Genomic DNA, 17397 nt, shown 5'->3' on the forward strand with positions numbered 1-17397 from the left:
CAGTATGCTTTCATTTGTTGTCAGTTTTATACATAGCATCAATAGTTTATATGTGTCAATCCCAATCTCCCAGTTCCTCCCCCACACTTTCCCCCTTGATATCCATACCTTTGTTCTCTACATCTCTATTTCTGCTTTGCAAATAAGATCACCTATACCATTTTTCTAGATTCCACATATATGCATTAATATATGATATTTTGTTTTTCTCTTTCTTACTTCACTCTGTATGACACTCTCTAGGTCCATACATGTCTCTACAAATAACCCAACTTCATTCCTTTTTATGGCTGAGTAATATTCCATCGTATATATGTACCACATCTTCTTTATCCATTCCTCTGTTGACGGACATTTAGGTTGCTTCCATGTCCTGGCTATTGAAAATAGTGTGGCAGTGAACATTGGGGTACCTGTGTCTTTTTGAATTATGGTTTTCTCTGGGTACATGCCCAGTAGTGGGATTGCTGGGTCATATGGTAGTTCTATTTTCAGTTTTTTAATGAACCTCCATACTGTTCTCCATAGTGGCTGTATAGATTTACATTCCCACCAACAGTGCGAGAGGGTTCCCTTTTCTCCACATCCTCTTCAGCATTTATTGTTCCTAGGTTTTTTGAAGATGGCCATTCTGACTGGTGTGAGGTGATACCTCATTATAGTTTTGATTTGCATTTCTCTAATAATTAGTGATGTTGAGCATCTTTTCATGTGTTTCTTGGTCATCCATATGTCTTCTTTGGAGAAATGTCTGTTTAGGTCTTCTGCCCATTTTTGGATTGGGTTGATTGTTTTTTTGTTATTGAGCTGCATGAGCTGCTTGTATATTTTGGAGATTAATCCTTTGTCAGTTGTTTCATTTGCAAATATTTTCTCCATTCTGAGGGTTCCCTTTTCATCTTGTTTATGGTTTCCTTTGCTGTGCAAGAGTTTTTAAGTTTCATTAGGTCCCATTTGTTGATTTTTGTTTTAATTTCCATTTCTCTAGGAGGTGGGTCAAAAAGGATCTTGCTGTGATTTATGTCATAGAGTGTTCTGCCTATATTTTCCTCTAAGAGTTTGATAGTGTCTGGCCTTACATTTAGGTCTTTAATCCATTTTTAGTTTATTTTTGTGTATGGTGTTAGGGAGTGTCCTATTTTTATTCTTTTACATGTAGCTGTCCAGTTTTCCCAGCACAACTTATTCAGGAGGCTGTCTTTTCTTTATTGTGTATTTTTTTTAGCCTTCTTTGTCACAGATTAGGTGACCATAGGTGTGTGGGCTTATCTCTGGGCTTTCTATCCTGTTCCACTAGTCTATATTTCTGTTTTTCTGCCAGTACCATACTATCTTGATTACTATAGCTTGTATAGTCACATGTTCTTGATAGCTTCCATTGCAGTAATACTTTAAGGCAAATAACTAGATTTTTATTAGAGGACAATATTCTTAAACTACATTTTTTTTTTTTAATTCAGGAATTTATACTACAGGTACAGTCTTTCTGGAATGTGTGATCTACTGGGAAACATTATGAAAGAGCACAAAGTAAAAAAACTGTTTTGCTCCCCAGAGTGGTTATCATGAAAGGCTCTCAGAGTACTTTGCAATCAATTTTTATTATCAGCCCCTTTACAAAAACCCTCAAAATCCAGTAACTGACTCATAAACTAAATAGTAAATGGAAAGGGAAAAAATTAGAAGCATAGTGCATTACACATGGTATCGTAAACAGACGCCTAAGTTATCATTATTAATGCATTTGGTTATTGATATGTATGCGTATAGAGCCACATTTTATGTGATAAAACTTTATCACAGACTCACTCACAGCCATTTTAGTTGTATTGTTGCCATCACCTCAACTGTCTCAATGTTCTGTAATGCAAATCAGAGATATTAACACTAATGTGTCCTGGAAGAAAACAAGTTTTAAAGAAATTTGAAATTCTGAGAATAGCAACAGTTTTGAAAAAGAAAATGTGGGCCAGTAATTATATATGACAGTAGATATTCTGAATGGACATGGAAAAGGAGAAGTCTGGGGAGAAAGGTAAAAGGAATCTGAGAAATAAAAGTGTTAATAAGGTCCAGATAGAAAAGGTGGCAGCTGGGGATCTTTTAACACGGTCACTCACACAATAACACATTCGTGTTATGTTCATTAAAATAACTTCACATTTAATGTGCATATTGCTGAAACACTGTAGTTGCTAGAAATATTCACTCTTGGTTATTGAAATTAATATTTTTGTGTGCCTTTGGCTAAACTTAACCACATCATTTTGGCAAGTGGTAACAGTGTCTATTTATATAAGCTTTTCATTTTTCTTCATAAATACATTCTAAGATATTAATATATTTTGTGTTCAGATTATTTGGCTAGGGTTAGCTTTATCTGTCTGAATTTTCCTAAAAATAATATTCATCTTATCTGTTTTCATATTGAAAAATTAAATTGCTGTGTAGATGTCAATATTGGGTGGGTGGTAGTGGTAGAGGGTGGGAGAAGGAAAGAGACAATTTTTGAATAAGAGGGAAGATTGTAAATTCACATTTTTTGGACACACTAAGACAATATGATAGTCTTGCTAAGCGTGCTGAGATTTTTGGTCATAAAATAATTTAGTACAATATGTGTTTTTCTTAAGGCAAAACCCATTATAGGGGAGCAATTCTACTCTTTCCCCCTCTTTTCAGAGACTTTCTTTAGGTTAAGTCCAAACATTTAATAAACATTATGTTATGTTAGAGTATCACAGAATTTTGAAGCTAGATGTGATCTCACAGATCATATAGTTCTCTTAGAGAAGACAAAATTATTTTCTGACTTCTTAAAGTACAACATTCTTGCATTATTTCTATTAAGTATGTCCTTCACACATAGAACCAATTTTTCTCACCTATATCCCACTCTGTACACTGTAAATATTTTTATCATAACTCCTATAAATTTTTCATTTCCTCATTTATTTAAAAATGTGTTTCCCAATTCTGCTTAGTTCATCTCCTTCTTTTCCTTCACTCAACCAACTACCAGTTCAGGCCCTCTATCTCCCATGCCTAAATTATAATATCCTTGAAGATATAAAGGACCAGGTTTTATTTTTTGTTGCACTTTCAGGGCCTAGCGCAGTGCCTGATCTGGTTATGTTAAATTATTGCTGAGTGATTAAGTTTATTGCTTTGATAAGTAAGTGTCAGTGGGAAAGATGGACCAAAACATCTTTTATTATAATTACTGTGATTAATTTATTTGTAGTCAGAGAATGTTTGATATCCTGGAGAATTAGAGACAAGTTCAATGAGTGAATTTCCTCTTAATGGAATTGGCATCCCTTCCTTTAATGCTTCTTCTAGAGTGATTAAAGAAGTCTAGTGATCTTTTTCCCTGTTTTGTATTGGCTTAGTTGTGACTGGAGTTGTATTATTACCATGTCCGTAAAAACACTTTGGTACCTGATGAGCCCTGACACTGTACTCAGAGGCTAGAAAGAAGATGTTGGTTTAAAATAGATCAAGCTTCTCCTCTGATGAATTCTATAGAGGTCAGTGCGTATTTTAGAGGTGCTAAATATACTCCTCAGGGAAGCAGTTTGTTTCCACCTTGTCTCTGGAGTTTTAAAAGTGTCACTGTTTATTTTCTCCAGAAATTTCATCTGAATTTTTTTTACCTTCACATCATTGCCTCATTATTTGAGTTTATTGAGTAGTTGCAAGCTTTCATTAAAAACCAGCCACGTCACTGTATTTCTTATTTTGAGCAGGCAAAAGTTTGGTCTGAAATGAAAATTTTCTGAATCTTATTTGAGGGTAAAAGTATATATTCAACTTGAAATCAGTTGTTCCTCTATACAATTTCTTCCCCAAAGGTTTCTAGAATCCATCTCTCCTAGGTGTAATGTGTGAGATGGAGGATAGAGATTGTCAGATGAAAGAATGTGGATGGCCTTGTCAGCCATGTCAAAAAAAAAAGGACAGAAAATTTACTCTCAGGACAATGGGAAGCCCATGGAGGTTTTCAGAGGAGTGTGATGAAATCAGATCAGTGTTTTTAAATAAACACTTTGACTCCGTTGTGAAGAGTGGAATGGAAAGGGTGCCTATGGGATCTAAGGAAACCAGAAAAGGGGCTATCTTTGGAGTCTAGATGTCAGTCTCTGGCTTAGGCAAGAAAGCAAAGGCAATGAGATTGGAGAGAAATTGAAGCCTTCAAGTGATGTATTTGGGAGACGGAAATAACAGGTCATATATTTCAAGGGTAAAGGAGAGGCAAGGATCACAACTGTCTTCCGGGTTTCTTCCATGAACCACGGAGAGGAGAAAGAAAGATGCATACTGAAGGAGGGAACACACGGGGAGGAGCAAGTTTAGGAAGCATGGGAAGAGAAAAAAATTCAATTTTATACACGTTATCATCTGGTGATGTATTGTAGGCAGTTGGTTATTTGGGCTGGAGCTCAGGAGAGTGACTGGGTAGTTGCATAAACCTCGGAACCGTACGCATGTAGGATATAAGTTATGGATGTGGATTTAGTCTCAAAGTCAGAGAGTGTAGAAGCAGAAAAAGGCCTATGAGGGAACCCTCCAGTTTTTTGTTTTTTTAATTTTATTTATTTATTTATGGCTGTGTTGGGTCTTCGTTTCTGTGCGAGGGTTTTCTCTAGTTGCAGCAAGTGGGGGCCACTCTTCATCGCGGTGCGCAGGCCTCTCACTATCACCCCCTCTCTCGTTGCGGAGCACAGGCTCCAGACGCGCAGACTCAGTAATTGTGGCTCACGGGCCTAGTTGCTCCGCAGCATGTGGGATCTTCCCAGACCAGGGCTGGAACCCGTGTCCCCTGCATTGGCAGGCAGATTCTCAACCACTGCGCCACCAGGGAAGCCCAAGACTCTCCTGTTTTTAAAAGCTAGTTAAGGGGAAGAGGAGCCAACAAAAGAGACAGAAAAAAACCCAGCTAATGGAAAACCAACCAACCAACTAGTCTTAGGACAAAGTAATGTGATGGAAGCTACGGGAGAGTTTTGAAGAGAAGGGAGTGGTCACAGACGCAAATGCCCCTGAGAGTCAAGTACTATGAGTACAGAAAACATGCGTAGGAGATCATATTGGTGAAGATAGTTTTATCGAACAGTGTGTAACACTAGATTGGAATGTGTTGGGCGGAAAGTGGAAGGTAAGAAAATGGGGATAGGGATTGTTGCTAACTCTTTCAAGAAGCCTTGCTGTGAAGGATGAGAGAGCCTATAGCTGAAGCAGGCTGTGGGGTTGACGGGGAGTTTGTTTTGGGGTTCATTTGCTTGTTTTCAAAATGGGAAAGGAAGTATGAGAGAGAGAGAGAGACAGAGAGAGAGACAGAGAGAGAGAGAGAGAGAAAGGGAAAGAGAGAGGAAGAGAGATAATGATACAGTAGTGAGAAGGGATAATGAAAATAAGAAATCCCAAGAAAGCGGAAGGAGAGAACCAGTGTAGAATGAAGGTCTAAGAGCACATGAATGTCTTCCTTTGAAACAAAAGGGAAGAAGTAAAGGATTGATATGTGAGTAAGCTTGTATGTTTGACTACAGGATATCTAATCTGATGACCTTTACTTCCCTTGGGATGTAGGAGTTAAGATTGTCTGCTTTGAGATGGGAGGATATAGGATTAAAGAGAGAAGAGAGAGTAGGAAAAGTCATTGTAGGAAATAAGAGAGAATTGAAGGGAAAAAACATAGTAAAGATTGGGGGCAGTGCTGAGCAGCCATTTGAAACTGGCAGCTCTGCATTGATCCTGGTGACCGTCTATTCACGGGTGATGTCTTTTGAGAGTGTTTGGCCACTCAGGGGAAGTGGTGTTTCAGGGTAGAGCCTGATTTCCATGTAGGCAAGGAGGGTGAGGGAATTTTCAGTGAAATTGTTAGGAAGAGTCATTGGGAGCCCAAGTTTTTTCTGTTCCAAGGAGATGGTTGAGGCTACCATATCCATCATCTATCCCACAGCACCGTAACTGTCAAACCTTTATTAGCTTCTGACACCTGTCATCTCCACTCCTGGGAGCAGTTCCTTCTTATACTTGTCTTTCTCTCTTCTGGATCCTTCCTTTTACACTGTCAGATACAGGCAAGGAGAAAACTCTGGAGTTATGACACACGAACCCATCATGTCTCCATGACAGAGAAGCTGTGGAACCAGAACTCCAGCACCTTTAATAATTAAGATGGTGTGGAAGTCCAGCGATTTCATCACAACAAATATCTTGAATAAATTCAGTGTCGTCATTATTATAAAGCACAAAAGAGCTCTCTTCAGCTGATGATTAAGCAACAGTCCTTATCTGTAATCCACAGAAATTTTACAAGCAATTGGGCAACATTAGACACAAATTTCTTATCATTTTTGTGTGAGCATGTTTTTCTTCCATACAATATGTCCATTTTAATAGGGCTTCAAGTTCTTAGAGTGTTTAGCATCTTATTAACATAATAAGCAGGGCTTTCCCCTTCTTAACACATCAAAATATCAAAAGTATGTTTTCTATTCACTCTCCCAGATTTCATGGTATATTGCTAGATATTTGGACATAGAAAAGCATAGAGTTTAATTTGAAATTCTTTCATATACTTTCATCAGGTAAGTATAATACCAAAGCCTTTTTATTTCAGAGATAATGATGCTTAGATTTTGCTTACAGTCCTATGATTTTTATTTTTATATTGTGTCATTTTTTTGAACTCAGTAAACTAAGCTAAATATGTATATATTTTGTTACCTTTACATAGCACGTGTTTCTTTTCTCTTATCTTTTGGAGTTCTGTTGTGAATATACATAATCCTTGCTGGTCCTCTTGCAAAAACATGGAATATCTGGGGTTGGGTGCTAAATTCAGATTTCAATCTTTAAAAATTCTCAACTTTAAGTAAGAATTCATGTTATCCAAAATAAAGTATTTCCCGATCATAACAAAGACTTTGCAATAGGAAATAGAGACCTGATGAAGCTTGTTAATTTCTTTCACGCAGTTTTTTTTTTAAACATCTTTATTAGAGTATAATTGCTTTACAAAGGTGCGTCAGTTTCTGCTTTAAAACAAAGTGAATCAGTTATACATATACATATATCCCCATATCTCCTCCCTTTTGCATCTCCCTCCCTCCCACCCTCCCTATCCCACCCCTCTAGGTGCTCACAAAGCACCGAGCTGATCTCTCTGTGCTATGTCACGCAATTTCTTTCATGCTATTTCTCAGGCACAGGTTTGAAACTGCTTTTGAACTTAAATTGAAAGTTAAGCAAAACACAATTGAATTAGGCCTACTATCATGCAAGCCTTTCTGTGGGAACCAAGCCTATGTTTACACATTTTCATTTTTTCTTTCACTATTCATAGAGAAACTAATTTGTTGAAAATCATCCTCAGTGTTTTGAGTTGGAACACATTACTAGATTCATTGACTGAAAATACTTTCATGATTGTTTAAATTTAGATGTTTCAGAGATTACTTCATCAAAGAGCTGTTGATTTAATGAGGTTTCCATTGAAAATGCATAGTCACAATGGATAATAGAACGATATACAGGCAAACAATAACCTCACATTTTACTAACATATAGGTCCTTGTAATCAAACTGCCATAGTTTAATGAACCCAAAGATTCCCTAGATGCTTTACAGTTTCTCGAAAGTGCTGAGATTGTGATGGAGGAGGACTTCAAAGCTAATATAATAAATATAAGCACTCTGGAGGCTTTAAGAGTAAGACACGTTTTGTTCAGTGGTACGTGATCATCACTCACAGTCATTTTCATTTTACCCTCTCTTCTTCCACGATTACTATCTCTGCAAGCGATTCATCCAAGCACTGAAAGCCTCCCTACCAGTTTTCCTCCTTAGTCAGCTTCCTTTCCTCTGCTCTCCTTACTGGATCCCTCACAGCGGTCGGATCGATGTGCAGCTCTTCCCTACACAATTTTCCTTGCCTCCATGTCTCGGAATATGCCATCACCTTTTGCTCCTTTATTTGCACTGACCCGTACTCCCTCTCACAATTGGACTTATTTGTCTAATAAACACAAAAAACCAACTTTCATAGGTAATTCCATGTGGCCCTTCAAACCTCTATTCACTTCTGCTTTCTCTTTCTGGGAAATCAGGAGTAATTAGTTGTGTGGCTATTTTTATCTTTAAGACTTTGGCTAAACCACTAAGATTCATTCTGTCTCTATATTATGGATAATGCTAGTGCTACTTTCCTGGTGGATTTGAGGTCATGATTAAACAAGATAATGCATGTAAAGTATGTATTTAGAACAGGGCTGGCACATGGTAAAGTTTTAATAAATATGATTATACTGAAACAAATATATACTTTCCATACATAGTAAGTGGCTAGAACTTTTCTAAGCCTTTCCTTATGCTCAGTTCATCCAGAATAATGCCTCTTTCAGGAGGCATTTATAGAACTCTCTGGATCATTGAGAATACTGAGACCTGTGTCCCTTATCAATTAGAATGTCTTAAGTCACATGGATTTCTTCTCATCCTTGGGCTGTTTGAATTTTCAAGTCTTTTTAGACATGGATATCTTTTTAGATTAGATGATATCAAAGTGTTGGTGGTTGTTAATTTTAGCATAATTACTAATTAAAGATGTAATTCATTGTTGACACTTAGGACAGTACCTGGTATGCAGGGTGCACTCAATAAATGGTATTATTATTAATGTTGTTGTTATTATTATGTGTCCAGGGTTTCTCTCTCCTTTCTTTCTGTTCTCCTAAATTAAATGATTACATTGCATTTAAAAATAATGTCCAAAGTGCCTTTTAAAACATTTCAGAATATATTAATTAAAAGACAAGTCAGTAATATCCTAGAGTTCATTGTTTACATCACTTAAAATTTTTACATTCATGACATCCTAATTTTGAGATGACTTTTTAAATTAAGGAAGCTAACTCAAGGTGAAGTATCTTACCAGATATTTTCATTAAAAAATGTTTTTGCACTTCTGTGAAAATCTTCAAAATCAATTCAGTAAGTGCTTAGAGAGCAACTACCTCAGGCTCAAGTGTTGTACTATGTGTTAATTCCTAAGGACGATTTGTAGAACGTTAAAATCCAAAAATGGATTCTGAAAAGTTTTGCCAGCTGCCAGGTTGGATTACTTTAAATCCATGTTTTAAAAATGCAAAACTGTTCTAAAGAAAAAGTCTTTAGTAAAAACCTTTACTGTCTAAGTTTCCACAGATATTGTACCCTTTGTAAAAGGCAGCTTCGACAAGCCAAGGTCTTTCATTGTGTGCTTACTGAAATTTAAAAAGTAAAAAGAAAAAAAATTTAAAAACTAGCACTTGAGGCCAAAAGAGGTCTTCAAAGATATTTCGTTGAGTTTCTTTCCGTTGGGAAATTCACAAATACTTCCTTGTATCCAATATTTTTGAAATAACACAATCATTAATGTATTTTGTTATCGGATTTGTTCACAAGACCATTTCCAGAAACTTGTTTTGAGATACTCTCCCTGCAAAAATGGATCTTCAGTTACTTGAGAACTAACGCTGATATTTTTGTCCTTCACAGCACTGTTTTAGAACAAGATTAGAAGCGCTGATCTATAGTATTTTGTCTACATATTCTTTTAAATTATGGATTGCAATTTGCATCTCTCCCTTGGCTGCATGTTTCGCAGAAGTCCGAGTCAGTTGACGGTGTCAGACCTGAACTTGGAGGGGGTAATTTGAGACGGCGTTCCTAGGAGTTAGAAGGAAGCCTGAAACGCTAGCAAATCACGGGGGTGGGATTAACGTCCAAAGCTCCGCACCGGTTCCCAACTGATTGGAAGGGACGAAGTGGGTGGGACCTTCTGACCCTGCCACCCCCGCCCCCCCCCGCCTCCGTTGCTGGGGACGCTCCGACCAAGGCAACCGCAATGGATCAGGAAGAGGGGTCGACCACCGTGGACAATATAGTCACTCAGTTCAACACCTATGAAGATTTCCTGGACTCGCAGATCACTACACTGGACTTGTACTACCTGGGGGTAAGGGCGGCAGCCCCGCAGGGTGGCCACAGCTTCGCGTTCCTAGGTCCCTCCCGAGCCCCCGCGTCGTGGAGGTGTTCGCCCCCTGGCGGTGGACTGCGGGAACGGCAGGCCCAGCAGTTTCCCGACTGCTGTACGGCGGGGCCTGGGTCCGTACAGAATTCGGGCCCCTGGCGTCCGTGACCCGGCACAGAGCCGCGCACGCGCGCACGCGCGCGCACGCGCGCGCACGTACACTCGCTGCGGGGCCTGGAATGTCTGTACGGCGGCCTCCGTCGCTCCCCTCCTGGCCGGTACCCCTTCCAAAGTCCTGCTCCTTTGAGGAACGGGGCTGGATTCCGAGGCCCGCTGAGACCTTTCCGGGGGCTGCAATTCAGGTCTGACACTGTTTCTCCTTTGCCAGTCTGTACTAAAGAACAGAAGACAGTATCCTTCCAGGTGTATCTAGAATATACTGGGCATTTGGTTCCATGAACTTCCACCCCAAGCTAGTTGACTCAGAAAACCTTTAATTACGGGTACACGTTACAGCTCCCTGGCATTGCAGGCATGAGCTGATTCAATTTTTTCGAGTTGGTTGTTCACAACTATTGTTGATAGTTAAAAAAAAAAAAAAAAAATCCTGCAACACAGCAAAATAGAACGTAATTGGGATTGGCTACTGTCTTCTTCCCAGCAGCCATCCTCCGGCCTGCTTCTTAAAGGTGTGGAGATGGGTGGGAAGAGGGTAGGGGGCGGGGGGGCGCGGAGAGAGGGAGTTCTTGTCCTCTTCGAGGAGAACCAAGTTGAGAGGGGAAAATAATAGACTGCGGGTCCTGAAAAGCAGGAGGTGGACGGTGGTTCCTAGAGCCCTGGCGTATTCCCAGACCAGGCCGACTAAATGGGTACTGACTTGGATTCTCCTGCCCTGGAGCCACGCCACAGAGCCGCCAATTGCCCCTCTCTATTTAGGCCAGAAAGAACAAGGGCCTCTTTTTGGGGTCACACCACACCTGAGTCTGAGAAGGATTTGTATCCTGCAGCCAATCTCCAAACTCCTTATCCGCAAGAACGTGATTCAGCCGTTTAGGGGACTGAATTTTTTGGACTCCAATGATCGTGTTCAAAGTGAGATTTTACTTCAGTGTGGATTCCAAAGTCTGAAAAGTGCTTATCCTCCAAAACACATTCATATTGTAGATAAGAACATAATTTTTTTTTTTTTTTTTTTTTTTTTTTTTTTTTGTGGTACGCGGGCCTCTCTCTGTTGTGGCCTCTCCCGTTGCGGAGCACGGGCTCCGGACGCGCAGGCTCAGTGGCCACGGCCCACAGGCCCAGCCACTCAGCGGCATGTGGGATCTACCCGGACTGGGGCACGAACCCGTGTCCCCTGCATCGGCAGGCAGATTTCCAACCACTGCGCCACCAGGGAAGCCCAAGAACATAATTTTAAGGAACTAGAATCATCATCTAATTTTAGTCCTATCTCTGCTAAGAACAAGTTGTGTGACCTTGGACAGATAATTTGATCTTTCTGGAATTAACTGTTAAAAAAAGCCAGTTGGTATTTGCAACATATCTTCTGATTTCAAAAACAAGCTTTTTAATATTTTATACAGATAACATGTTTAAAATCATGAAGGTTCCGTTTTATGCCTTGCATGGAAGTCACTGCAATGAAGGGGAAATAGTGGTGCCAAACAGTGTTTGTATCTAAGTTTTTGAATATCTAAATAAACAAGAATGAAATATAGACAATAAATATCCCAATAGGCTATAATCATCTTTGTAGCAATTGTGGAAAATTGGCAAGCTTAAGCTTGATATCCTTAAGAAGGGTTTCAATTTTTTAAAGGCAGAGTTTTTTTTTTTTTTCATGTGAATTAGAAACTAAAAACATTAACGTTGATTTGGAGTGAGAAATTAATACTTTGTGTTTCATCAATCAGAATTTTAAAAGTCTGCAAAATGGGAAATGGTGACTATGTTTAGGTGAAATGTAAAGAAATTTACTTTTAAATTTGGCATTGGTTAAGCCAGTTGCTGTCAGCCAGCCTCTTTCATTGGCCACCTTAGTTGCTGGCATGATGGGCCCAGGGAGGAAGATGGAGGCTACACATGGGCCCAATAGGGTGGGTTCCCACTTGCCAAGGCTGATGTAGCTACCGCTACCTCAGAATGTCTAACTTGGATGACAGGCATTCAACTGTCAGCAAGCAAGTCGAATGCCTCTGATATAGCACCATTTTTCAAGGGAACCAACTAGCCACTTGGTGGCAACTAAAAGCATTGGGCCCCTTCAACTTTGGAAGAGTCAGCAATTCAGTGTGATAGGAAGAGCCACATTTGGTAGTAATGGGTTTGCCTCTTCTGGCTATAGTCATAACACTGCTCTGCTACCTAATGGAATATTTTTTTCTCTTGGTTTTATTGAGATCTCATTGACATATAGCACTGCCTAAGTTTAAGGTATAGAGCATAATGACTTAACTTACATATTTTGCGAAATGATTACCACAATAAGTTTAGTTAACATCTGTCATCTCATGTAGATGAAAGGGAAAAAAAGAAAAAAAGGAAAAAATGGTGTTTTCCTTGTGATGAGAACTTTTAGGATTTACTCTCTTGGCAACGTTCAGCTCTACCACGCAGCAGTGATAGCCGTAGTCATCAGGTTGTGCATTACATCTCCAGTCCTAATTTATACCTGGAAGTTTGTACCTTTTGACCATGGGCATCCAGTCCCTTCATCTGGTAACCACATATCTGATCTCTTTGTGTTTGTTTTTTTGTGTGTGTTTGTTTTTAGATTCTACATATAAGTGAGATACAGTATTTGTCTTTCTTAGTCTGACTTATTTCACTTAGCATAATGTCCTCAAGGTCCATCCATGTCATTGATGATGACAGAATTTCCTTCTTTTTCATGACTGAATAGTATTCAGTATGGCTGAATTGTACACCACTTTTCTTTATCCATTGATCTGTTGATGGACTCTTATGTTGTTGTTTCCATGTCTTGGCAGTTGTAAATAATGCTATAATGAACATGGGGGTGCAGATATCTCTTTAACATAGTGTTTCTGTTTCCTATGGATGTATTTCCAGAAGTGGAATTGCTGGCTTGTATGGTAGTTCTATTTGTAATTTTTTGAGGAACTTCATATTGTTTTCCATAGTGGCTGCAAGCATTTCCTTTTCTCCATATCCTCACTAGCATTTGTTATCTCTTGTCTTTTTATGATAGCCATTCTAACAGGCTGTGGTAGTATCTCACTGTGCTTTTAATTTTCATCCTACTGATTAGTGATGTTGAGCACCTTGTCATGTACTTGTTGGCCATTTGAATATCTTCTTGGGACAATATATCTATTCAGGTTCTTTGTCCATTTTTAAATTAGATTGTTTATTTTTCTGCTATTGAGTTGTATGAGTTTTTCTTTTTTTTATATTTTGGATTTTAACTCATTATCAGATATATGATTTCCATTCCATAGGTGGCCTTTTCATTTTGTTGATCATTTTGCTGTGCAGAAACTTTTTAGTTTGATGTAGTCCCACTTATTTACTTTTGGTTTTGTTTAATCCATTTCAAGTTAATTTTTGTGATTCATGTAAGATTTGGGTCTAATTTCATTATTTTACATGTGACTATCAAATTTTCCTAGCACCGCTTATGGAAAAGACTGTCTTTTCTCTATTGAGTATTCTTGGTTCCCTTGTCAAATGTTAGTTGACCATATGCATACGTTTATTTCTGGGCTCTCAATTATGTTCCATTGGTCTATGTGTCTGTTTTATGCCATTACCATACTATTTTGATTACTATAATTTCCTAATATAGCTTGAAATCAGGAATTGTGATGCCTCCCAGTTTGTTGTTCTTTTCCAAGATTACTTTGACTGTTTGGGATCTTTTGTAGTTCCATATAAATTTTAGGATTTTTTTTCTACTTCTGTAAAAAAAATGTCATTAAAATCAATCTTGATGCAATTGCATAGCATCTATAGATGGGGTCTTATGGAATGACTATTTCATCCACAGGCACAGGGTCCCATTTACCACTGCATCAGACTAGGCTACAACAGAGGAACTGTGGGAGTAACGACCTGAGCATGTGGTTCACTTTTAATAATATATTCAGAAGCATTCAGAGCTGCCAGCAGATAGATCATTGGAATAGGTTGCTAAAAGCATAAATGAAATGCCAGTTTGGAGATGATAGTTTCAGAGCATGGGTGCCATCCGCCATGAAACAGCATATACTTAGCATCCAAGACCTTTGCACTGAGCTTTGTTCCCTTTTTCTGGGAACTAAGAGGTTAAAGCACCTAACCCAAAGAATTTGGACTTTCTTTCCTCACTGAGGGCTCTGCAGGTTAATTGTCCGGGCAGTAAATGGGGGAACATGCCATCAGGTGACTTGGTGAGAGTCAGTTGAATTAGAAGTTATAACTCTTGCCTGGAATCTTCAGGCTCCTCGTCTAGGAATCAGGAGGCAAGAAGAGAGTCACCATCTCCGGCAAGCATAATTGAGCTTTACTGTCAGGAAAAGTTAGGACTTATAAAATCAGTCATGAAGGAATGTGTTTGGAATTCTGGTGACTCACTTGGATGCCTCTTGGTAATCTCTTTCTCACTTGTGGTGGTAAATGTACAAGGGCAGCAACCCAGACTTGAAAAGGGCATGGTGAAAAGGGGTTCAGAGCCCTCAGGAATGAGGGTCTGGCTCACACCACTTGATATGCTACCAAGACCAGTAGAGATGTTAGTTGAGGGTGAGGGGAATCTAGACTAGGTGGCAGAGGTAGGAGATGGTATTTGTGTGGTTCTGAGTCAAGCTGCAGCAACAAGGGCTGAAGTTTACCCCAGTACCTTTCTTCTTCTTGCATACATCTGAGTAGTCTTCAAAAATATATATTTTTAAAATAAATTTTATTTATTTATTTATTTATGGCTGCGTTGGGTCTTTGTTGCTGCACACGGACTTTCTCTAGTTGCGGAGGGCGGGGGCTTTTCATTGCCGTGGCTTCTCCTGTTGCGGAGCGCGGGCTCCAGGGCACATGGGCATCAGTATTATACTACATAAATATTTTCATTATATGTAAATATATATATTATTCTTCATTTATATTTTCTACACAAAAGGTAATATTTATATCTTTCTGTAACAAAAAAAAGTCGACATTAAATCTTGGAGGCCGTTTAATGTCACTCTATATAGATCTTCCTGTTCTTTATAAGTTGCTACATTGAATCCATTGTTCACTTAAGTTGGTCCTTTGGAAGTTCATTTTCCTTATTGCAATATCCCAAACAACAGTGAAATGAGCGTCTTTTGTACATCCTCTTTGTGTGCAGTTGTAAATGTATCAAAAAGTACAATTGATGGGTCATAATAAACATGGTCAAAGTGCCCTCCAGAGTAGTCATTTACTCTCCCACCAGCATGTATGAGACACCTTTTCTCACAGACTGTCACCAGCACTTGATATTGTCAACCCTTTTATTTTTTGTCAAATCATATGTGAATAAAAACTCGTTTTAATTTTAATTTCTCTGATTATTAGTGAGGTTGACTATCTTTTAAATTTTTCCTGGCCATTTGCATTTCTTTTGCAAATTGCCTATTGCTCTTCCTTGATTCTGCCCCCCCGGCCCCCCCAGCTTGTTTTTCAAACTTTCTTTCCTCTCTTTAAGCTCTTAGTGGATGACTTCATCTCTCCAAATCAACAAAAAGAGTCAATCAGGCTGGAACCCTCTTCAGTTTTCTACCATGAAACTTAAAAAAAATCACCTTAATTTCTGCCCATCCTCTCTTCCTTCCCACCTGTGTTAATGGTGTCTACCATGCATGGTGCCTATCTGAATATACTGAATCTGGCATTTGAACACCCATTATCATTATAATGTTTTGGGAATTTTCCCAACTCTGAGTCCCACCTCCCTAAGGGAGAGGCAGGAATTCATCTTCTCAGTTTTCCTTGCTGCTAGTGTATCTTTGTGTGACTTAGGCATGCCAATCATATACACCTACATGAGACTGCTGTATAGGAAAAGAGTGACATGAGGAATAAAGCACCATATAGAATCCATTTTGTATTGAATGAGGTGGTTGAGGCTCTTGACTTTCAGTTGATGCAGTGGCAGAAGTTCGGGCGTTTAATGTCCTAGGTCAACATGGTGAGTTGTAGTATATTTTCAGTGGTGGCAGTGAGGGATATTTGCTGAAATAGTTTGTATGGCTTAGAGTATTGTTTCTGGCTGTGTAGGCTTCAAATTTCATTTTCCCAGGGATCTTTTGAGCTATTGTATTTTTTTTTTTTTTTTCGTTATGCGGGCCTCTCACTGTTGTGGCCTCTCCCGTTGCGGAGCACAGGCTCCGGACGCGCAGGCTCAGCGGCCATGGCTCACGGGCCGAGCCGCTCCCCGGCATGTGGGATCTTTCCGGACCTGGGCACGAGCCCGTGTCCCCTGGATTGGCAGGCGGACTCTCAACCACTATGCCACCAGGGAAGCCCGAGCTATTGTATTTTAATAATTCCTTTTTATGCTTGGACTGGCTAGAGTAAACAATGCTGTTTGCAACTAATAGGCTTGATCGATGATGGTCACTTGCATTCTCTACCCTTTCCCTTCATGTATTTAGGGAACTACCTCTATTGATTAGCTCCTCTCACCTTTAATTCCAACAGTTCCTTCTGTGCTCAATGAGGTATCTCCCATTCTCCCCTCTATATCTATCTTTTCTTCGTTTTTTACAGTTATCCTTTTTGAATGAATTGTAAAATCCTTAATCTTCATTTCCTCCATCTTCCGTTTTTCAACCCACTGCTAGCTGGGTCCCATCTTTACATTCAATAGAAATTGTTCTTGCCATGGTGACAAGTGAGGGATGTGTCACTAAATCCAATGGACACTTTCTGGTTTAATCATTTAGTCTTCCACTGGAAGGATGGATTGGATTGCTTTACAACTAGAGGCAAGAAGATTTTTCTCTGAAGCTTTTTAGGTATATTAAAAAAAAGAGTGCTTCCCTGGTGGCGCAGTGGTTGCGAGTCCGCCTGCCGATGCATGGGACACGGGTTCGTGCCCCAGTCCAGGAAGGTTCCACATGCCGCAGAGCGGCTGGGCCCGTGGGCCATGGCTGCTGAGCCTGTGTGTCTGGAGCCTGTGCTCCGCAACAGGAGAGGCCACAGCAAGAGAGGCCCATGTACCACAAAAAAAAAAAAAAGAAAAAAAAAAGAAAAAGTTGTGGCTGAGGTAGACACTGTGGACTTGTAGAGCCCTGGATATAATCAAGCTTGCTTCCTTCCTTGCTTGCTTGCTTGCTTCCTTCCTTCCTTCCCCCCTCATCCTCCCCCCTTCCTCCCTCCTTCCTTTCCTTCCTACCTGTCATCTGTCTATCCATTTT

The 17397-nt window shown here is 39.6% G+C and overlaps 1 protein-coding gene across 1 annotated transcript in view; it reads left to right on the forward strand.

Annotated features, from left to right (window-relative positions):
• Positions 1-9886: 9886 nt before the first annotated feature.
• The window catches only part of CFAP299 (cilia and flagella associated protein 299), a 582341-nt gene continuing 574830 nt past the window's right edge, over positions 9887-17397 (forward strand). Inside the window, exon 1 of the mRNA XM_059066513.2 lies at positions 9887-10003. Within this exon, the coding sequence (XP_058922496.1) occupies positions 9893-10003 (111 nt within the window). The 5' untranslated portion in view covers positions 9887-9892. The remainder of the gene's footprint in view (positions 10004-17397) is intronic.

This window comes from Kogia breviceps, chromosome 6 (genome assembly GCF_026419965.1).
Source record: "Kogia breviceps isolate mKogBre1 chromosome 6, mKogBre1 haplotype 1, whole genome shotgun sequence".
NCBI lineage: Eukaryota > Metazoa > Chordata > Mammalia > Artiodactyla > Physeteridae > Kogia > Kogia breviceps.